Source organism: Pelophylax lessonae, assembly GCF_965119305.1.
Source record: "Pelophylax lessonae genome assembly, chromosome: 6".
Classification (NCBI taxonomy): Eukaryota; Metazoa; Chordata; class Amphibia; order Anura; family Ranidae; genus Pelophylax; species Pelophylax lessonae.
This window is the reverse complement of record NC_138773.1, coordinates 285,733,162-285,756,384: the sequence shown is the minus strand read 5'-3', so window position 1 is coordinate 285,756,384 and position 23,223 is coordinate 285,733,162. Positions and strand designations below refer to the sequence as shown.

Below are 23,223 nucleotides of genomic sequence, written 5' to 3'. Positions count from 1 at the left end.
TACCCCTCTCCATCATGATGGACATTTTGTGAAGAAGATCCTCATAATCTGAATGGGAGAGCCCTCCGGATCCCTCCGTGGCAGGGGGTCTGATAGTGGGTATGGGTGTATAGCAGGCAGGGGAGAAATCCCCCATCACCCTGCTCAGGAGGGACTCTGTGGAGGCTGGGGAGGGAGTCAGGAGCAGGGGGTTACTCACAGGTCCCTGTGGAGTAGCCAGGCAGTTTCCTTTAGCCAGAGAATCTGGATGTAGCTGAGCGGCGTCCCCCTCCTCCATCTCCTCACGCTGCTGGGACGGATCCGCCATCTTGGATAGCACTGCCTCCGGAAACCCTGAGGTAAATTGCCTCGCTAGGTCTCTTCTGACCCGATTAGCCTGCATACAGTGATTCCCGCGGGTCCGGTGGAGGTGCGGACCCCGATCCGGGTCTGCTAATGTGCTGCGTTACCGCGCTGGGCGGGAGATAGTGCCGGGATGGCGCGGAGCTCCGGTCCTAAGCGGCCATCTTGGGAGCTGCCGCGCATGCGCCTCCTTGTTTACATTTTTTAAGTATTCATTAATTAAAAGAGTAACAGCCCATTCACATTAGCGCGACTTGTCAGGCGACTTGTCAGCCTGACAAGTCGCGCTCGGTCGCGGTCCATTGATTAGCACAGGACCCGTTCTAATAGGAGCGACACAAGTCGCTCCGACTTAGAAAAAGGGTCCTGTACTACTTTGGGGGCGACCTGGAGGCGACTTGCATAGACTTCCATTCTGTGAAGTCTCTGCAAGTCGCGCCGAAGTCGCGGTGCACAGCGATGCACGCGACTTCACAGGTCGCCTCCCAAAGTCGTGTCGCGCTAGTCTGAACGGGCTCTTATGGTGAATTGTTAATTGTTTATATTAGTGAAAACCAATAAACAAGGCAGCAGCTGTTATTGACCCAGTTTGGTGTGCCTAGTGTTCTTTGTATGTTTCGAGTTTATGCCACCTACCCTCCCATGTTACATCACTTCTGCTTTCAACACCAAACATGTCGTCACTTTCACACCTACAAATCATTTAGTGTTTCCATATTTTTGTCCAACCCCTGTACTTTTGGGTTGGGTACTGCTGGCAAGCTATGAAATTCAAAGGCAAACATGCCAGTGTGTATGTTTACCCCATAATGTTTATCCTGAATGGAAGTTACCTTGAATTCCCCTTTATTCTCCGTGTCAATCATGTACCACATAATGATTTCCAGAGGAACTACAAGTTCTAGCCTGGCACAGCCTTAAAGGTCTTGCAATTTTTCAAAATCTGTCAGAATTTTAAATGCCAAACCCTGCACTAAGGAATTTCAATAACTTGTGTGCGTTACAGGAACAGTAAACGTGTACTCATGGGACTAGCTGCCTTCTGCCACAAGCCTTCGCCCTCTGTGGCTTCTCACATCACAGTCTAAGAAAACATGAGCAGGGTTATTGGGAAAGCTAAGAAGCCCAGCAGAGACCCTCAGTGACAAATGAGTTAGCATCATATGTCAACAGGACTTCCTCCTCGCTGGATCAGTTAACATTAAATTTCACTGTGTCAATGTCCAGCTCTCAAATTGATAAATCTTTCTGACAGTCCTCACAATGATATCTCTGTTTTGAGCATGGCTAGGTTGAGACCTACATTAATAATAGAACAGGAAATTATTAGATATTGGACCATAAAAGTTGCCATAGACATCAAATGGTGGTCAAACCTTCCGACTGCCAAACCAATAACATATGAATGAACAGATTACCCAAGTATGCAAAGGCGGAGGAAGCATAACCATTGCCAAAAAACAGCCAATCATTTTCCCCCAGTCTAAGGTTTCTGCTGTTACCCATAAGTATTGAGGTAGTCACCTGGAGTCTGCAAGTTTTAGTTAGCTTGTTCTTCATATTGCTCTCTCTATGTGCTGCTGTGGAGCAAGCTCCCAATCATTTAGTCATCAGCATGGAAATGTGTTGATCACTGTTGGGAGTTATCAGACTCTACCCAACAAGGCCAGCATGCTGCAGTCTGCAGAAAAGGAACCTCGCTCTCTGTGTGGAAGCAGTAATCTGTTTCTGGTCCAACACATCCCCTGCTGAGTCAGAGCTAAAGCTTTCCATTGAGTAGAAAGAATGTACTTTGCTGGTTGCATAGAAACATGTCTGACTCAGCAAGAGGGTGTGTTGGACCTCTGCAGAGAGACCACTGCTTCCACATAGAGAACAAGGAACCTTCTCTGCAGCATGTTGGCAGGGGACAGGCTTTTCTATTCAGGCTCCGTCTACTTTCTAAAACAATCAAACTGTAAGAACCAATTTCACACTATGTGCGCTGACTACCATGTTTCTGCACATTGATCAATGCCAGTCACTGTAAGGGCTAAAGGCTCGTACACACGTGATGAAAATCGGACGAAATATCCAACAATTTTTCGCTCTCATGCTCAGCAGTCATAACCGTTTTTAGTTGACAGTGCATAATATTCACAAAATTTCTCGTCTGATTTATTTATTTATTTATTTTTTTTGGGACGTTTGTTCCTAGACTTCCGGGTCGTCAGCAACTTCAGATCATGCGCGGTCTTTCGTATCCATTTTTTCGCAGACGTACTGCATACACATTAAACGAAAATTGGTTGTGCTGGGGACGGACAATAAAAAATTTGGTGTTTGTCCCTCCATTTTTTTTCGTGGAAAATGTCGGCATCGGCTGCTGAAAGTTGTGTACACACTAGCCAAGAATCGTAGTTCGTAAAGTGTACCCCACTTTATAGACAACAACTGTATTATACCTTCAGGTGGGTTGCACTGCCATGCGTAAAATGCAGACATACTTCCGTTTTCTGCAAAGCACTGGAGCTCACCACCTATTTTCACACCGCAGAACAATGAATAAAGGTTACTTTGACATTTCAATAGTTAAAAAAAAAAACTCCTGGAACAACGCAAGGCACTGAAACACAATGGAAACTAAACAAATTGTATTAGCATGTGACTAGTGTGAACGGGTCCTAAGACTTTTCATACTTTTAATTTTGATATGTCTGGAACATATTTAGATGATAGAAACTAAAAGTTCAGCTGGGTTAAAAAACAAAAAGTTAAAGCCCAACTCTGGGCAAAAAAGTTTTCCTGCACTGCATGGGTCAACTGCTCATTTTGTCCAGGAGCGACCAAAAATCTTATATTCACCGGATCCTCGGCTCCAGCAGCAAACAGTGCTCCCCCACGATCCAGCGATGGACTGTTCCTGATGTCCTCATGTCCAGAGCAGGTCTATGGGCTTAATGACATCAGGAGAAGTCCATCGCACAAGACTTCTTTGGGGGGGGGGGCAGGAACCACAGGGGCTGGTCTTGTGGGGGGAGGATCAGAGGATTAGGTAAATATATGTCCCTTTGATTTTGTTCTACCCGGACACCTCAGTGTCCTAAATGCCTGCAGTCGATTGGCACGTTTGATCACCTTTTGTGGCAATGTCCGAGCGTGCGGGGATATTGGGCACAAGTGGTCCAGTTCCTCCACGAATCAGATGGGTGCTCCTGTGTCACTCGACCCCAGAATGTGCCTTTTGGGGCTTTTTCCGGATGATGACTTAGACAAACATACGGTTAAATTTTTGCATGAAACACTCTTTTTGGCCCGTAAACTCCTGGCTCGAGTGTGGATCCAACGAGCTATACCCACCCTGGCGACCTGGATCAAAGAAGTTAATGACACTCACCCGTATAAGAAAATAATCTAAAGTTTGGGACAGGTGGTTGAACTCTTCTACTACTTGCATTTCTTAGGCCTTGGCATGTAGCTTCTATGGCAGATGTGTGGTTTTAGTTTTCTCTGCTTTGCTCCATTTTTTTCTTTTTATTTATTGTGATCATTCTTTCTTGATTGATTGAATTCTTGCATTTTCAATGTCACTGTGCTTGATACTGTTTTTGCAGCCAGTTCTTATTGTCTGTTATTTGTGTTGGTTTTTTTGGTACACAGATAAAGTTGTTCTGATTTAAAAAAAAAAATGTATGTCCCTTTTCCAATCCCTTAGACAAAAAAGGAGCAGTTAACCCTTGGCACAGCTCCACTGCAAGGGAAAACTTTTTTTTTTTTTGCCTGGAGTTCGGCTTTAATTATTCAATATTCAATGTTAGCACCATCATAAAAAAAGAAAAGAAAAAAAAACAAATGGCAAAGTTGGTTATATCAGTTGTAGGTGAACTAACTGGCCATGAAGTTTATTTCAGTCCTTGCTCGATGCCAAAACAAACCTTGCACTGATTTAGTGATATGCACAGATCCAAGTTTCACATTTCATCAAATGCCGGTAATCTGTCCTATCAATACAAACTGCATTTTAATGAAAAAATTATTTTCTCCACTCCACTTCTCCTCCAATGCTCTGGAGTTTAATAATTCGTTCATGCTGCAGAGCAAGAATGTTTTACAAGACATTTATCCTCCAGAGAAATTTCAGCACAAACACAATATACAAGCTGTGTGGGAATGCTCCGAAAGCAACATGAGTAAGGCTCGATGTATTCATCAGACGACGTCACAAATTAAAACATACATGGGAGCCAAAACTCTCCATTTTTTTTATTATTTCTTAGCTATGGTCAATTTAATAATAGAAACTGCTTAGACTACCTACTGTGAGGTTGGAAAATAGAACGATCTTGGAGGAAAAACAAATCTGCTGTAATTAAGAAAAGGATACAATAATAAAAGTAAATGTATCATGAGAAAGAAACACTGCTGGCTTCCCCTTCTAAGATGCTAGCCGCCTGGCTGTCATGTTGATCCTTTGGTCCATCATTGACATGGATCAAGCATGCAGAAATTAAAGTCAGAACTGTAAACTGAACTATGAACTTTTTGACAGAATGACAGCCAGGTAACAAGCATTTTTAGAAGTCTGACAATTATAATTTAACACTTATCTAAAACCAAAACAAACAGGTAATTGAGGGGAGCAAAAGTCGAAGAAAATGAATCAATGATGGGCTCTATATATGGAGAAATCCTTATAAACACAGGAAAAAGCTGTATTAACCACTTGCCAACTGCCCACAACACATATACGTCATTATTTTGATGTTAGATACCAACCCCAGTATCGTTATTTACTATGGGCGAGTCTCTACACCAGTGTTTCTCAACCTTTTTTAAGTTGAGGCACCCTTTAAAGCGGTGTTCCAGCCTCCCCCTCCAAAAATTAAAAGTCAGCAGCTACACATACTGTACACATACTGTAGCTGCTGACTTTTAATATTAGGACACTTACCTGTCCTGGAGTCCAGTGATGTCGGCACCACGGCCGATGTTTCCATCCGGTGCTCCCTCCACCATTGCCGGTAAGGGAACCTGTGTCAGGGAAACTTATCTGAGAGGCAGAAAGTGCTCATTGCTCAAGGAACCCTCAGCAACCTCTGGAGGAACCCTGGTTGAGAACCACTGGTCTAGAAAGTCGTAATGGTACACAATGAAAACCCGTGGCTTTGTGTAACTAAAAGGCAGGCTTGATCCAACTGCTGGCTTACATACAATTTATGATACATTTTTAGGCATTTTGCCAAGACACCCCTGAAGAAACCTCAAGGCATCCCAGGGTGCCTTGGCACCCTTGTTGAAAAAGGTTGCTCTACACAATGTAAAAGGTCCCATGGGCGCATTCACAGCGAGATCACTTCTATAGGCATGTGGGAGAGATGCCCCCCCCACCACTCCTGCCGCCTTACAGGCATTTTCAAGCTCACCGGACGTTTGCTGGGCAGGAAGTCACGTGAGGGCAAGATGGCCCGCACTCGGCTCTATGCCCTTGGAAGACCAGAGTGACCTCTGACCTCACTTCCAAGTCTCAGGCATTAAAAAAATTATTATTTTTTTTTAAAGTCATAATGTAAATTTTTCTTTTCTTTTGCCTTTAAGGGTAAATGAGAGACCTGGGGTCTTTTTGTCACACCCACATATGTAAATGGTGCTCAAACCACACAAGATGTGAGGTATCGCCACAATTGTTAGAGCGAGAGCAATAATTCTGGCGCAAGACTTCCTTTGTAACTCTAAACAGGTAACCATTAAACATTTTTAAAATGTCACCAATGGAGATTGGAAGTACCATAGTTTGTCGCCATTCAACAGGCATGCGCAATTTTAAAGCATGACATGTTTTACCCATACCCATTCACTAACAAAAGTATAAAAAATAAATAAAAAGAATAAACAGGTTTTTGAAAATTCCTTTATATATAAAAAAAGGAAAGAACAAGAAAAAAAAAAAAAACGCTCTGCTGTCCATGAAGGCTGATCGCCTACTGCAAGCTCCGCCATTTGAAAGTTCTTATATACTGTAGGTAAGGTCAGTGATGGGACAATTTTCTTTTTAAATAAAGGAATTGTCAAAAACCTGTTTTTATTTTTGACACTTTTTTTGGTAGACAGAAAGACAGAGACAGAAGTAGCAACAGACCGATGAGCTCATCTCTCAGTGACTATGATCTCTTCATTCTCTTAGCCGGAAGGTAGTCTTTCACTCCTCGCTAACAGCATAGACCGGTGTCCCTTGTACGAAACGCCTTCACCGGGATTCTCACAGTTTTTGGTGGGGGCTCTCTGTTCCTTGGTACAGCAAGCTCCCCTTGGGGGTGCCGGGGACAGGGAATCCCCACCGCAGCCTAGACTTAGTACTCCTACCCCGGTTTCCGCTGACGAAGGGGACACATGACAGGGTTATACCCTTCGCAATTGAATTCTGCGTGTCCCAACGTTTCCCCCCCGTCCTCTTTTTTGTTTTTCTGGCCTGTGGTTGGGCTGTTATCATGTGACTGTTGTAATGTTGCCTGTTCCTTGCCTACCTCTTTGCCACACCTTCAGTTTACAAGGTTTCAAGGATTTGTTCTCCATGTTTTATATACACCTGCAATGTTCCTGTATTTTGTAATGTGCATTATTTCAATAAAACGTTTTGACAAAAAAAAAATATATAACCAAAAAAAATAAATAAATAAAAAGAATAAACAGGTTTTTGAAAATTCCTTTATATAATAAAGGAAAGAACAAGAAAACAAAAAACACTCCGCTGTCCATGAAGGCTGATCGCCTACTGCAGGCTCCGCCATTTGAAAGTTCTTATATACTGTAATGGCACTTTTCCACTGCAAGTACCGGCTAGTACCGGCTCGGCTCTACTCGGCCCTGCTTGGCCCGGTTTGCTTTTCCACTGCGGTACCGCATGGTATAGTGTCGGAATGGTTCGGTACGGTACGGTATAGGTTTGCTTTTCCACTAAAGTAGTACTAAAGTTAAGTGGGTGGGATAACAACGGGGTGGGTGTGATTCTCTGACCAATCAGTGGCTAGTAGTGACTGCATGCAAAGGATTGTGGGATATGGTACCAGTTTGGTACCTGTTGGAACCACAATCGAGTAGGTACTGTTTTTTCAGAGCCGTACCGTACCGTACCGTTCGGTTCCATGCAGTGGAAAAGCAAACCTATACCGTACTGTACCGAACTGTTCCGACCCTATACCATGCGGTACCGCAGTGGAAAAGCACAAAAGCGTGCCGAGCCGGTACGGTTCTATGCAGTGGAAAAGCGCCATAGGTAAGGTCAGTGCTGGGACAATGATGTCACAAGGGGTGGGGTCTTCCCCTTACTTATATAAGAACTGTCAAACTGTAGAAGGCGGTCAGCCTCCATGGACGACGGAGCGTTTTTTTTGTTTTTTTCTTTTTTTCTTTTTTCCTTTTTCGGTTCCAGCCGGCGTCAGATCTACATGGGGGATGCTGTTTTTTTTTTTTCATTTTTTTTTTTTAAATAAAGGAATTGTCAAAAACCTGTTTTTATTTTTGACACTTTTTTTTGGTAGACAGAAAGACAGAGAAAGAAGCAGCAACAGACCGATGAGCTCATCTCTCCGTGACTATGATCTCTTCATTCTCTTAGTTGCATGTTCCTTGGATTGCAGCATAACTGATTTGCTCCCTGTACTGCTTTTCCCTCCCCAGGTCTGAACTCTGCTGCCCAGGACTGCAAGGCTGATAAATCAAAGCTTGGTACCTAACCTTCTTGCAGTTAAAAATACTTTTAATTATGTACCAATGATTTCCGGGGTGTATCCATTTATGCAGGGCTTTTTTTCTCAGAGGATAGGTGCAGGAACTCCCTCTTCTGAGTCGCCCCTTGCCTCTGCCCCATACCCACCCCCCAAGCACATCCCTTGGTCCCATCCCCTACCCACCTCCCAGTACCGCCCCTTTTAGAGAACACAGAACCAAGTATCATTCTGTGGTGCAAAGTAATTTGTATTGAACTTGTTAATTATAACAAGAAAAGCAGCAAAATAGATCCCCTGCAGCCAGAAACAATGGACCCCTCCAGAAACAAGAGATCACCCACACAACAATGTCCCCCCACAACAAAATACCACCCCAGCAACAATAGATCCACCCTAGCGACAATAGACTTCCAGCAGCAACACTAGATTCTCCAGCAGTCAGCAACAATAGACCTCTCTCTCAACAGTAGATTCCTCTTAGCAACAACTGACTCCCCAGAAATATAAGATCCCTCATCAATAGACCGTCCAGCACACCCCAGCACCCCTTGCACTTAAATACATTCAGTGTTGGAGGTCCTGGAACTGCGTCCCCGCTGAAAAAAAGCCCTACATTTATGCATTTTATATTTGCCTGGAGTTCAGCTTTACCAAACCATGTTAACAGATAAAAACCTACTTGCTTTGTACAACTCACAGCAGTTTATGTACTTCTGTACAGAAATCGGTTTCCAACATACAGCATATACTGCCAGTGTTTATGCAGCATTTCCAGTCACTGCAGAATGTCTCGGGCGAAGGGCCCAGCTTTAATTCCCAGCTATGAAGATCTTGTAGTGTAACTTAACAATTTGAGCTGGGATCCTTACATTACTATAATGTTATTATGCTACAGAGACCAGAAAAATTCTGTACGTTCTATGAGAAACATAATGCAGGAATTTTCCCAAGGAAGAGCTTATTACATCCTCTCTCATGAGAAAAGTTACACAATAAAAAAATTGGTGCTCTTTGAAGAACTTAAAAAATAATTTTGTCTTTGCTATTCGCAAATATACATGTAACAAGATTTTTCACATATTATTCAACACGGTATCTAAAATGGTCATAAGTCTACTCTTCGGTGTATTTAGCCATTTCACACATAAGAGGGGCTGATGGCACACCTCCCCCACCGGAAGTCAGTGGGGGGGGGGGGGGGTCTGGTGCAGCTCTGCATGGTAGCCAATCAGCTTCCAGGTTTTAGCCCTCGCTCAGCTGAACTCGCACAGTTTCAAACCTGCATGTCAGTGCGAGTTCTGGGACGATTTGTCAGACATTTGTGCAGGTTCATGTACAGATGCCTATTAAAATTGCACCCCAAGTCACCAAAAGTAGTGCAGAAACTCATTTTGGCAATTGGTGCGGCACCACAAAGTTGGCGTTGCACCGATTAGGGCAGGCAATAGGCTCCGATTTGGCATATCAAATCAGGCCGATGTGAATGGGGCCTCATTATCAAAGCTTAACTGAAGAAGCTGAAGTTAGAATCAGATTGGCTATGATACCCAGCTGCACCGGATTCTAAGTTTTCAAGTTTAACCACTTACCTACTGGGCACCTAAACCCCTTTCCTGCCCAGGCCAGTTCTCAGCTTTCAGTGCTGTCGCACTTTGAATGACAACTGTGCGGTCATGCAACACTGTACCCAAATGAAATTTTTATAATATTTTTAACACAAATAGAGCATTCTTTTGGTAGCATTTAACCACTACTGGGTTTTTTTTTTTTTTTTGCTGAACAAACAAAAAAAAACGAAAATTAAAAAAAAAAAAAAAAGAAAAAAGCAAAAAACAGTTTTTATAGTTTGTTATAAAACTTTGCAAACAGGTAATTTTTCACCTTCATTGATGTGCACTGATGGGCACTGACAGGCTGCACTCAAGGGCAATGATAAGGAGGGAAAAGAGAAATTGGTGTTAAGCACCAATAGTACCCGTGCAATAGTAAAAAAAAATGTGTGAAGTGCAAGGAAATAAATCCTAATTAGGAGCCGCAACATAAACGTGAAAACGTGATAAGTGATAAAAAATTATATAGTGATATATAATGAAGCTGCGCTCAACCAATTTCATACACTGTATAAAAAATTCCTCAAATCATAGAAAGTGTGATTACCAGGTGCACTAAAATAAAGTGCAAATATCAAACCTTCCGATAAGCAATATAGGCTGGAAACCGAATGTGCATATAAGTATATTAAATATATAAAGTTAAAGTGCTCTAGTACAATGTATAAATAAACAATTGCATACTAAAATCAATAATAAAAGTCCTGTGAGAAATTAGTGGAATATAAAGTGCAATGTGCATCAATGAGAATCCAATCAATTGCTGGTGTGTGGAACCATAAAGCAAATTGTTAACTCCAATAACACCATCCAAAATAAATAGAGTCTCTGAAGGGATCTCTCAAAACCACTTCTTAGGTCTTCAACACCTCCACCAAGACACAGGACCACCCGGTGTGCACAGAAATGCTTACCGGAATGAACGGACCCCTGTTGAAGACCTAAGAAGTGGCAATTCTCTGATTGAATCCATACTGGACACCCCTGGAGGCAACTTGTCCAATGAACCAGAAAAAGCCTGATCGCTCAGTGCTTCTGGTACATTGATCGGTAGCCTGGACTCCTCCAGAGTCCAGACCCCTTGAGCACACTCCGTTCCGAGGACGCCTACCCACCCTTAGAGATTGGCATCTGTGGTGACAACCGTCCAGTACAGGGGAAGAAAAGATTTTCCCTGAACAAGAGCCGGAGAGTGAAGCCACCAAACCAGGGACCCCCTCGTGCTCCAGCTCAACAGGATCAGATTGTCCAGGGACTGAGGATCCTTGTTCCATTTTATCAGAATCTTCTTTTGTAGAGATCTCTAGTGGAACTGTGCAAATTAAACCGCCTTGAAGGTAGACACCCTCAGGCCCAACACCCGCATACAAGTCCTAAGAGATGACAGTCTGCTGGACAGCAGAAACCGGATCGCCTCCTGCAATTTCTGAAGTTTTGCAAGAGGGAGTCCCAAATATTAGTCCCAAATATTCCAGGCTCATGGACAGAACCAGAGCAGACTTTTGAAGAATCAGAACCCAACCAAACTCCCTCAGCATTTGCAGAGTGATCTCCAAGTTGGCCAACAGAGCAGTCAAAGACTCTGCTCGCAAAATCAGATCGTCCAGGTACCCCAATATCACGATCCCCCGCTGATGCAGTAAAGCCAACGGGGCCAACACTTTTGTGAAGACCCAAGGAGCAGAGGCGAGACCAAAGGGTACCGCCACAAACTGATAATGCTCCTCGCCCACGTAAAAGCGGAGGAAGCACTGATAGGCGATACAGATGGGGATGTGAAGGTAAGCGTCCTTGATGTCAATGGATGCAAGAAAATCCCCCTGATGTAGGGACGCCACAACCATGCGAATGGATTCCATTTGGAACTTCTGTACCTACACAAAGCAGTTTAGTACCTTGAGGTCCAGAATTGGAAGCACCTTGCCCTCCTGTCTGGGAACGGTAAACAGGTTTGAATAGAAACCTTGAAAATGTTCCAAACCGGAACAATCACTCCTTAAAGTAACAATTCTTGCGCTGCCCCATAGAGATCATTTAAGCGATCTTGGGATAAGTGCAGGTTGGAAGGGAAGAACCTTTCTGGCGGATATGATCGAAATTCAATCTTTAGCTGGATCAAATGACTTTGTGGAACCATTTGTCCTGTATAAGGGAAGTCCACGGGTCCGGAAAACAGCGAAGACGTCCCCCCCACCCCTGATATGGGTGAGGGTGCCCCTTCATGCAGAGTTTTTGTCCACAGGCCTGGTAGAACCTGCTCTTGGTTTGCCCGACCAAGACTTCTTGGAACCCCCATTGGAGGCCCTAAAGGGTTTAGATCCCCTGTCTTGACATCCTGAGGGACGAAAAGGCCGTTTGTGAGCAGAAAAGGAAGGACCCCGTCTGCGACGGGCCTCCTTACCCTTGGAAGCCTGAGGAAGAAGAGTACTCTTTCCCCCTGTGAGGCCTTTGATGATGTCCTCCAAGGTAGCTCCTAACAGGCGATCCCCCACGAATGGAAGACCGGACAAGGCCTTCTTAGAAGCCTGGTCCGTAGACCAGCACTTCAGCCAGATAATGTGCCGCAGGACCACTACTGAGACAGACAGTCTAGAAAGCAGGGGAGAGGTACCCAAAGAGGCGTCACAGACGAACTGTAGCCCTTGGACCAACTGATCCGCCAGCTCCACAAAAACAGGAGGAAGCTGTTTCTCCTCCAGGTCCCAGCATAAAACGTTTGCCCATTCAGTCATAGCTTATGACGCCAGGGTGATGGTAAACACCGGCCTAAGTGACGACCCAGCCACAGTGAACATATGGTGGATCAAAGCCTCTGATCGCCTATCAGCCACATCAGAAAAGACCAGGGACTCTTCTACTGGTATAATAGTGGCTTTATTCAACCTGGAAACCGGGGAGTCCATGACAGGAGGTACCGTCCATTTTTTAAGGAGGGACTCCTCATAAGGGTATCGCATTGCAAAATTCTTAGGGATTGCAAGGGTGCATTTTGGGGACCCCCACTGTTTTGAGACAATATCTTCAAAGAAGGCAGGGAAAGGGGAACACCCTCGCCGCTCTGGAGGACCTGCGGGTGCCAAAGGTGATCAGCACATCTGATGCTGCATTAGCCGCATCTTCCATATGTAAGGTTTCTCACACCGATACAATCAGTGCATCCACTAGCGCCTTTTCTTGTCCGGCTAGAGGAACAGAGGAGTCATTTTCACTATCTGAGCACCCAGGGTGCGTGGACGCAGACCCCAAACGGTAACTAGTCTCCGCAGCGGACGAATCAAATCCTGGATCTGATGAGACAGAGGAAAAAGGTGAAGGCGGAGGCCGCTTTTGCTAGCCCGTTTGCCTAGGACCAAATCTACTTTGGACACCAAGGACTCCAGGACCGCCATCAGTGCAGCCAGTTGTGGGGCCCTGGAGGGCCCGGCAGCCTCTGAGAGGGGATCAGGTGGTAAAACATGCTTCAGGGACTCCATGAATAGAGAGGGGAATCTGCACAACAAAGTGTAAAAACACTGCAAGGGACACCCCGCCGCGCTGTCTGTACCACATAGTCCAGCACAGCACTACCGCTGTATAGCAGCAAGGGGGGAGAGACAACCCCACCAGGCACTCACCAACACGGTCAGCCCTCGTGAGATGTTTAACTTGCAGGCCAGCCCTGTCCAGTGGGGCTATGTCGCAGCCGACCTAGCACAGTTGATAGTAGATTCTCACAGAGTAGATTCTCACAGGAACAAAATAATAAAAGGAGGAAAAAATATAATTTAAAAAGAAAAAAATTGCTAGGACCAGAGATCCCAGCAAGGAACTAGGTCCTTACTTTTGACTAGGCAGAAAAAAACTAAATGCCTATAGCAGGAAGTGGGAGTATACCCCCAGGGATTGCCCCATAGGCGTGCTCAAGCTTTTCTCTGCCTAGTGTCCTACTCCTGTAGGGGTCAGTATAACCCTATGGTCATGAGGATGAAGAGCTGTGTCTTTCAATGAACGAAAGAGAAACTCACTTTACAGCTACAGCTTTCAACAGTTAACGCTACTTACTGGCTTTTTTATAAAGTCCAATGTGCATGAGGCCTTAAACTACAAAATGTCTCATAGAAAAAAAAGTTTTTCTTTGAGGTAATTACTGAAAGGGCAGGTATAATGTAATCTACATGACAACCCAGAACAAAAAAGAGGACAAGAGATATGGTGATAAGAAAAGATTGAACAAGAACACTTACACAAGGCCTTGAGAAAGGCTGCAGTGTATGATTTCAAGTACCTCCTTGTAAACAGTTAAGTGCCACATCTACTCAGTGCGGCACTTAAGCCTTTAAATAATACAAACTCCATCGCTATTGTGCGGCAATACAGGAGGATTAGACTTTCCTTCACTATTCTGATCCGGGAACAGGCTGTCGAGAATGAGGTTAGCATGTCTTTTTTTTCACATTTCTTCACCACGGTATTTTCAGAAAAATAACACGTTAAAAAAAAAACCTCCTTTCTACTGTGTTTTCCTTGAACACGGCTTTTCCATTACCCGGGCATGGATTAAGGAACGCCAGAGGAGACAAGCGTTTGTGGTTGTATTGTTCTCCGGCTTCTGAAAAATGCAAAAGGTGTATTGTAAAATAGCAGATCAGTAACTGGAACAATTTTCTGTGCCCATTAAATATTCACAATAACTTTCCAACTAGCCGCTGAACGGCTGCAGCGATATTATATTCCAGGATGGATCTGGATGACGGATGGAATTTGATGCGCTTTTTACACTGGATGTCTTTACAGAACGCCACTTTGGTCGGTGCTGTCCAAACAGAAAACTTTTGTTGCCATATCAACAAAGGCATTTTCCTTGTTGGAGTTTTCACAGCATCACAATGCATTAATCTCTTCCTGCTCATTGTACCTGTTTCGTCTGCATAAGCTGCGGTGCCTGCCCAACGGTTTATTTTTTTTTTTAAAGCCTTTATGAATCCTCAAGTCAGAAAAGAACAGATATGCTGTTAGGCGATTCAATAGGACGATGAAGCTTAGAAATTCTGTCACTGGGGGGCCAAACAGCAAAAAGTATGATGAGGGTGTACATATCTATAGCAACCCCCTAAGCCGTTCCGTCATGGCTAAATTTGAAACCATTTCTGACAGGCAAAGCTTTGGCACTTCTTGAGAGTGCCAAAGCTTGCCTGCCCTTCCTGTTTCCTGCGCATTTCTGTTCGTCAGTGATGCTGTCCATCATAGAAGCCAACATTAAAGGGTGGAGGCAGGACTTCGGTGCAAGCTCCAACACTACTGACAAGGGTCAGAACTTTGCCTTTTTGGTGGCTACACTTCATACCTGCAACAGTGGGCACCCCTTTCCCCTAGTGATAGAGCCTCTTTAACCCCTTGCCGCCCACCCACAGTAGTTTTAATGCGAATGTACGGCACAGGCAGGCCAGACAACATACCTAGACGTGGGGGGTCTCAAAATGTTTCAAACAAAGTTTATTGTCCTTCAGACTTTAGGAAGGCCGGATTGTGGCCAGCAGGGCAGTAAGCATCCTGGGCCCGGCATCAGTGAGAATAAATATGGCCTCAGGATTGGTGGTCAATAGGAGGAGTAACAGTATCCCATCATTGGTATCTGTGGAAGAAATAGTGCCCCATTGTTGGTGTCAGTGGGAGGAATAGTGCCTCATATCAGTGGGGGAAATAGTGCCCAAAGGGCCACATCTGGCCTCAGTTTGGAGACCCCTGCTGTATGTCGTCGGCTTGCTTCTGGGTTTGGAACACACATGTACGCACCCCCTGCCGACCCATACTGTGATTGGACACAGTACGAGTTTGACAGCTCACTTTAGGGCCGGTTCACACTTGTGCGATGCGGGAAGGCTGCAAATTTGCAGCCTGTTCCCGCATCGCATCCGCACATCTGGCAGTTCACACTGCCATATGCGATACGCAGGGGGTGTCAATTATATGTTAACGACACCCCCAGTTTGATCGCATATCGCAGTGCGATCTGACAGTTCGCACAGGATCAGATCGCACAAGTGTGAACCACTGTGCGATCCGATCCTGATGCGGCTGAAAAAATGCCTCCTGTGCGTCTTTGGTGCTGGTGCAGTGCGAATTTCAGCCATACAGTGTATGGCTGAATTCGCATCCGCACAGGAGATCGCATGTAATGAAGGAGCAGTGCGCTCCGATATTACATGCGATATGTGAACCGGCACCAAGTCAATGATTTTGGCTGAAGTAAGCTGATCGCACAGAGAGCTTTGTGTTTACAAACATAAAAAAACAACAAGTTAGTAAGCCCCGGTTCACACTTATGCGAGTGTGGGGTTCGCATTTAATGTCGGAGCGCACTGCTCCTTCATTACATGCGATCGGCTGTGCGGTGCGAGTTTAGCCATACACTTTGTATGGCTAAATTCGCACCGCAGCCGTAGCAAACACGCACAGGATCCTTTTTGGAAGCCGCATCAGGATCGGATCGCACAGCGGTTCACACTTGTGCGATCCGATCCTGTGCGAACTGCACGATCGCACTGCGATATGCGATCAAACTGGGGGTGTCGTTAAGATTACATTGACACCCCCAGCGTATCGCATATGGCAGTGTGAACTGCCGGGGGTGCGTGTGCGATGCGGGAACAGGCTGCGAATTCGCAGCCTTCCCGCATCGCATAAGTGTGAACCGGACCTAAAGTTAAAACCAGCACACCATACACACATTACACATTGTTAGGCACACAGTTAACCCCTTGATTACCCCTGGATGTTAACCCCTTCCCAGCCTGGTCAGTGTACAGTATTATCACTAATTAGTGTATTAGTGTTCCTAGCAAAGTCAGTGTCAGTTAGTGACCCTCCCAGATAGTGGCAAATTTGCAGCAGATGGCCCGCCACCCTATTACAGTTCCTAACAAAGTCCCACTATAGTTCGCTGATCACCGCCATGACATTACAGCGTCTATATCCATGTAAATTTCAGTATACAGTGCTTTGCGAAAGTATTCGGCCCCCTTGAACTTTTCAACCTTTTGCCACATTTCAGGCTTCAAACATAAAGATATAAAACTGTAATTTTTTGTGAAGAATCAGAAACAAGTGGGACACAATCATGAAGTGGAACGAAATTTATTGGATATTTCAAACTTTCTAACACCTGGAAATGTTTATTTGTGAACCATTCCATTGTAGATTTTGCTTTATGTTTTGGATCATTGTCTTGTTGGAAGACAAATCTCCGTCCCAGTCTCAGGTCTTTTGCAGACTCCATCAGGTTTTCTTCCAGAATGGTCCTGTATTTGGCTCCATCCATCTTCCCATCAATTTTAACCATCTTCCCTGTCCCTGCTGAAGAAAAGCAGGCCCAAACCACGATGCTGCTACCAACATTTTTGACAGTGGGGATGGTGTGTTCAGGGTGATGAGCTGTGTTGCTTTTACGCCAAACATAACGTTTTGCATTGTTGCCAAAAAGTTCGATTTTGGTTTCATCTGACCAGAGCACCTTCTTCCACATGTTTGGTGTGTCTCCCAGGTGGCTTGTGGCAAACTTTAAACGACACTTTTTATGGATAGCTTTAGGAAATGGCTTTCTTCTTGCCACTCTTCCATAAAGGCCAGATTTGTGCAGTGTACGACTGATTGTTGTCCTATGGACAGAGTCTCCCACCTCAGCTGTAGATCTCTGCAGTTCATCCAGAGTGATCATGGGCCTCTTGGCTGCATCTCTGATCAGTCTTCTCCTTGTATGAGCTGAAAGTTTAGAGGGACGGCCAGGTCTTTGTAGATTTGCAGTGGTCTGATACTCCTTCCATTTCAATATTATCGCTTGCACAGTGCTCCTTGGGATGTTTAAACCTTGGGAAATCTTTTTGTAACCAAATCCGGCTTTGAACTTCTCCACAACAGTATATCGGACCTGCCTGGTGTGTTCCTTGTTCTTCATGATGCTCTCTGCGCTTTAAACGGACCTCTGAGACTATCACAGTGCAGGTGCATTTATACGGAGACTTGATTACACACAGGTGGATTATATTTATCATCATTAGTCATTTAGGTCAACATTGGATCATTCAGAGATCCTCACTGAACTTCTGGAGAGAGTTTCCTGCACTGAAAGTAAAGGGGCTGAATAATTTTGCACGCCCAATTTTTCAGTTTTTTATTTGTTAACAAAGTTTGAAATATCCAATAAATTTCGTTCCACTTCATGGTTGTGTCCCACTTGTTGATTCTTCACAAATAATTACAGTTTTATATCTTTATGTTTGAAGCCTGAAATGTGGCAAAAGGTCGCAAAGTTCAAGGGGGCCGAACACTTTCGCAAGGCACTGTATATCATCCAGGAGTACAGATCCACCATAAAATTTAAATGGAGAGAGACCTCATCGTGCAGTATTACCAATTTTATTCAAAAATAATTAAAATTGCACTTACAGCGTGTAACATCATAATATGCGGTATCGGCTCCTAATACGGGGGCGCCAATCTTTCCCAATCTTTTGCAAATGTGTACAAACAAAACCCCTTTTAACGTGAATTGTTAGACAGGATCAGTTTGGATGTTTTGCAAGCTGGCTGGTAAGTGTGCTGGGAACTCTTTGTTGGTGATCTGCATTGCCCTTCCACTTGCAGCTTACGGCAAAGGCTGGTTGTAGGTTGGGGCGGTTGCTACTTTTTTCTACAGCTGGTTGTATTTGATGCACGGACGCACTTAATGCCTTCAGCTGCCATTGTGCTCTTGCTGGGCTTCCCATGCATCCCTGTGCTTTTAAGGAGGGGTGAGCTCCCTCCAGGCAAACCTGCCCTTAATCTATTCACTGCTGTACGTGCTCCAACTTGAGAGACTCTGAAATCTATAGAGTTAGGACCACCGTTCACAGAGGAGCCTTGACATAGGAACTGGGGCTTATGGATATATTTGCAAACGTTTGCAAAGAAAACCCTTTTTTTTAATGTGAATTGTTACATACAAGGTCAAATTGTTTTTTGGGCGGGCTAGCTGGGAAATCTTTGTTCATTTATGATGTGTGTTGCCCTTCTATGCCTTACTGCAAAGGCTAAGTATAGGATGCAGTGGTTGCCACTTTTTTTGTACAGTCTATATCAGCAGACCCTCCCCCCTCCATCTAATCACCATTCCAGTATTCACTAATCCACTGCCAGAACCTGCATGGTCAAAAGAGGCTCTAGCATTGGACCATACAATACTATGCTGGCTTCTTGCGTCTCTTAGAAACTCCAGTGGAGAAAAATTGCCATCAGAATTTTTAGTTCTGCCCTACTGATAAAAAGCCAAGGGGTGTTTTCACACTCCCCCCAAACATATTACCTCACTGCAAACCCGTTGGAGGGGACGGAGACACAAACTGAATAAATCTGTCCATTAGAATCATCATCAGTTTTGAAAACAGCTGACTTTTGCTGGCTCATAAGCTTGAATGATTTGGTTTAAATTCTTTGGCGATATCTCCAATCACTGGTCTGTATGGCAACACTGGTTGTTTGTGTTACAACATACATGGAAACTATGAAAATATGACAACCTGTAAAGCGCCAACGGCAGTGAGATAATAAACAAAGCTAATATGGCTGCAGTTCTGTCAGTTCCTTTATTCAGCAGCAATGAACCTTTGCCATACAGGCCATGAAAAGACTGGACATAATCCTACAGCTTGCCAAAAACAGAAATACCTTGAAGACCTTGGTAAATAAAAAAGAGGCTGGATAGAATTTCAAACACAAAAAAAAGGGTTAAGGAGAAAAAAGAAATAAATTAGAGGTCAGACGTAGCACAAAATAAATCACCTAACTTCTTTTAGCCTTGAGAATTTTTTTTTTTCTACTTTATTTTGCATCTCTGCAAAATTATGCATTTTAAAAAGACTGCAGGCAGGGAAATGATTGTCAGTCATGCAAATAATCACTTACTTACACTATATGCGTTTGGTTTGGATAAAGCAAATTACCATTTGAAAATAACTCAAAAACACTCAGGGCTAAGAGCTGGCTTTATAAATCTCTGTTTGGCCACAGCAATCCCTTAACCTTTCTCGTCTCAATTTCCACTCAGCTAGTTACAGAGGCGCGGTGCAATCCGTTAACTAAATGAACTCAGGGGCTATTCACATAGTGCACACAATCATTGGACAAGGTCATTAGAGTTTTTCTGTGTATACATTTACCTATTATTTTTTTTTTTTTCATGTGTGCTCTCTGTGGCAAATCCTCTAATTTTATTATCATTTATAATATTTGATAAGTGATCCCGCTCGTGCAAGATTTGTTGTTTTGGTCCTATTCAAAATTTCAGGTTTTACTGGTGATGTGCACAGCAAACAAAAGCGGTTGCTCTGACCACTGTATGAAACAAAAATAATTTATAAAGCTAGAACACACAAATAGCAAAATCTAATGTGGTATGAAAACTATGAATAAACTATGAATAAAATAAAGTGACCACACAAGCCATCCCAGCAACACAGACACCACATAACATAAGGCAAATGCAATATCCTGTATATAAAACCTTTAGTACCTGCAGGTGGGAATGGATTGGATGAAGGGGGTTATGCCCTGAAACTTTGTACAGTCCCCACCTCAAGCAATTTGTCTTCTGAATTCATGATTATGTCTCTTATTTGAACACCTTGCTTACGACCCTGTGAGATGAATGCATGGCATATTGCAGTTTCCTTATGTATAGTATTCATTCATTTCTGTTCATAGTGTACTAAAAGACTATTGGGGGAGTCCCTGTACTCAGCTTTAGCACCTGTGCTCTGTGTACTATAAATTGAGAACACAGTGCAATTGCAGGGTGTCATGGGCTGTCTCCTGAGGGGACATCTTCATGGTGCCTTCTGAATTTACTATAACAGTTCAGGCAGATAAATATGACCAGTAAACAAAAAGCAAAAAATTACTGCGCTAACCAATAAAAATGAAAAAGCTGCTGGCACCAATCACTAGACAAAAAAGTGACCAAAAACGTAAAACCAGAAAAATATGTGCAGCGCTAGTATCAATGAATGTGATTACACAAATAACACATATAAATGAGTAAAATGTCCAATCATATAAGCCAAATGGAAATTAATGAAAAAAGTCCATCTGGAAAATGAAAGTCCCAAGTGAGTAGTGTGATGAAATAAATCCAACATAGGAAAACATGGTCACAATGTGCAGCAAATCCCAACACCGATAAAGATTAGTAGATTGCGCTCACCAGATATATAGGACCCAGATACCATATAGCACATGGGTCATAAGAGCTTGTTGAGATATTTGATGGATGTCCCAGCTGGATAAACCGACCTCAATGGAATCCATATGGATCAGCAACAACTATGGATACACCAGATCCCAGCTCCAACACGGATATGGATAAAAACCAAAGGGGGGACAAACATAGTGTAATACTGCTAAAATCGATTTATTAAAAAGATAAAGCCAATACAATTACAAACATCCACAGGTAAAATGCATGTCAGGGATATATAGCAGGGCTGACTGTAGTCCTCTTAACGCGTTTCAGCAGAAATGCCTTTATCAAAAGATAATGGCCAAGCTGGCCAGGAGACTTCAGAAAAGGGTATAAAAATATGAATAAAAAAGATTAGCATACAATACTGCTGAGGGGATGGGGGTGTTGGGGATTCAGGGGTGGAAGGGGAACTGAGCCAAGAGTTGGACCCACAGTCACAGATAGCGCAGATCAGGAGAGAAGTGGTGCCTGATTTTCCTTGCACACACTTAGTTTGTCTTATTTGTCCCTAAATCTCATCATCGACTATACAATTATTCAAAAGTAAAGGGTATTAAAGGCCTGTACACACAATGAGAATATCGGACAAGAAAAAAAAAATGCATTTCGGAGCAATCATCTGATAATCTACACAGCTTTCGAGAGCCAAACAGGACAGTTCACACAAAAATATCTGAAGGGACAAACACAAAAACCTTCTTGTAAGATAACAAAATAAAGTAATTTTTATGTAATTAGTATAGTATAGTATTTGTTTGAAAAGAAATCCCAAGAGCAAGACACATATGCTCGGAAACGAAAGAAAATGTGTGCATGGAGCCTAAGGCTCCATGTACACGGGACGTTGTTAAAAGTCCCTTTGAATGCTGGAATTTTTAGGACGTTTGAAACGTCCGTTCGGTCGTGTTTGTACCCGCGTTTAGCGGGCGTTTAGCGCGTTTGCGGGCGTTTGCGTTTAGAAGCGTTCCTAGAGGTCAAAAAAATTATTCCCCTTTAAAATGGAAAAACGCGAACGCTAAACGCGGGTCATCGCGTTCAGACGCGTTCGGACGCGTTTAGACGCGTTCGGACGCGTTTGTGCGTTTGAAACGCCGGGAAACACACGTTCGAACGCAAATAATTGCGTTCTAAAAAAAGTCCCTGAACGCAACTGCCTGCAAATGACTGTAAACGACCCTGTGTACATGGACAGATAAGATAAAATGTAGATGGGTTCAGGGGCTTCTGAAAAAAACGCCCAACTGCTCCTAAACGGCCATTTCCAGCGTCCCGTGTACATGGAGCCTTACAAGAATTTTCGTAACTTATTTGTTTTAAATTTGAGACTTGCATGCAAAAAAAGAGGGACAATCAATCGTCTGATATTCTCAACGTTATTTACATACCAGGCTTTACCTAGCAGGAGAAGAAAATAAATAGATAAAGGCTTGACAACAACTACAAAAAAATGTGCATTAAAATGCATTACCGGCTGACGTCAGGAAACTGGATTGGAAAGTGAATGACACGACATTTGGGCCTAATAATCCGCTCTAGATCTCGTGGTCTATGGTCTGGTATCATCTTCAGGAAAGTGCCGATAAAGGTCAGGAAAGACTCCATGTTGAAGGCAGAGTTAAATACCACGGTGTCAGCGACTAAACTGCAAAAAAAACATTCAGCATTAGAGTGTACAGGCAAACATTTTCTATTTTAACTAGAAGAGAAGCTCCTCTCCTTATCTACTCCAAAATTACAAAATTTAAAGGGGACATAAAGCATTGGTTTAACCTCCTCTATACAACAACACCAAGGCCCCTCAATCCAATGAGTATAGAGTGCAGAGGTAAGAAATCAGAGCAGTAGTTTGTGTCTCTGCTATTCCCACAAGGCACCAGTCTCTTGCAGCCGGACATCCCTACTTTTTTATTCAACATTAAGAAGCATACTTTGAGGGCGAGTCGCACTACAATTTATCTTTATAATGACAGCCCTTGCCAAGTGGCAGGAGGAATTTCATAGGAAAATTTGTTTGTAAAATGTAATGTCAGAAATATGCACTACAGCTGTGAAACTCAAAACCCATTTCTGGCCAAACATAAACCCCCCCACCTATCCCTCCTTTCCACTCAGCTCCCACTCCAGTCACACCCTTTCTAAATTTATTTTTTTTTTTAACCCCCTTATTCACCTGAAACTGAAGCCACGTGTCCCTCGCCGGTGCGCCTCTTCCACTAGTAAAGACCAGTGATTCTGTGAAGGAGTCTGTCTGCTGCTGAGTGTTCAAACAGACATGGGTGTCATAGCATCCTAAATACAATAACCTACTACAGGGGAG

At 43.7% G+C, this 23,223-nt stretch overlaps 1 protein-coding gene across 1 annotated transcript in view; it reads right to left on the bottom strand.

The window, feature by feature from the left end:
* The window catches only part of GTDC1 (glycosyltransferase like domain containing 1), a 488,045-nt gene that overhangs the window by 338,026 nt on the left and 126,796 nt on the right, over positions 1–23,223 (bottom strand). The window contains exon 4 of the mRNA XM_082260340.1: positions 22,375–22,548. Within this exon, the coding sequence (XP_082116466.1) occupies positions 22,375–22,548 (174 nt within the window). The remainder of the gene's footprint in view (positions 1–22,374; positions 22,549–23,223) is intronic.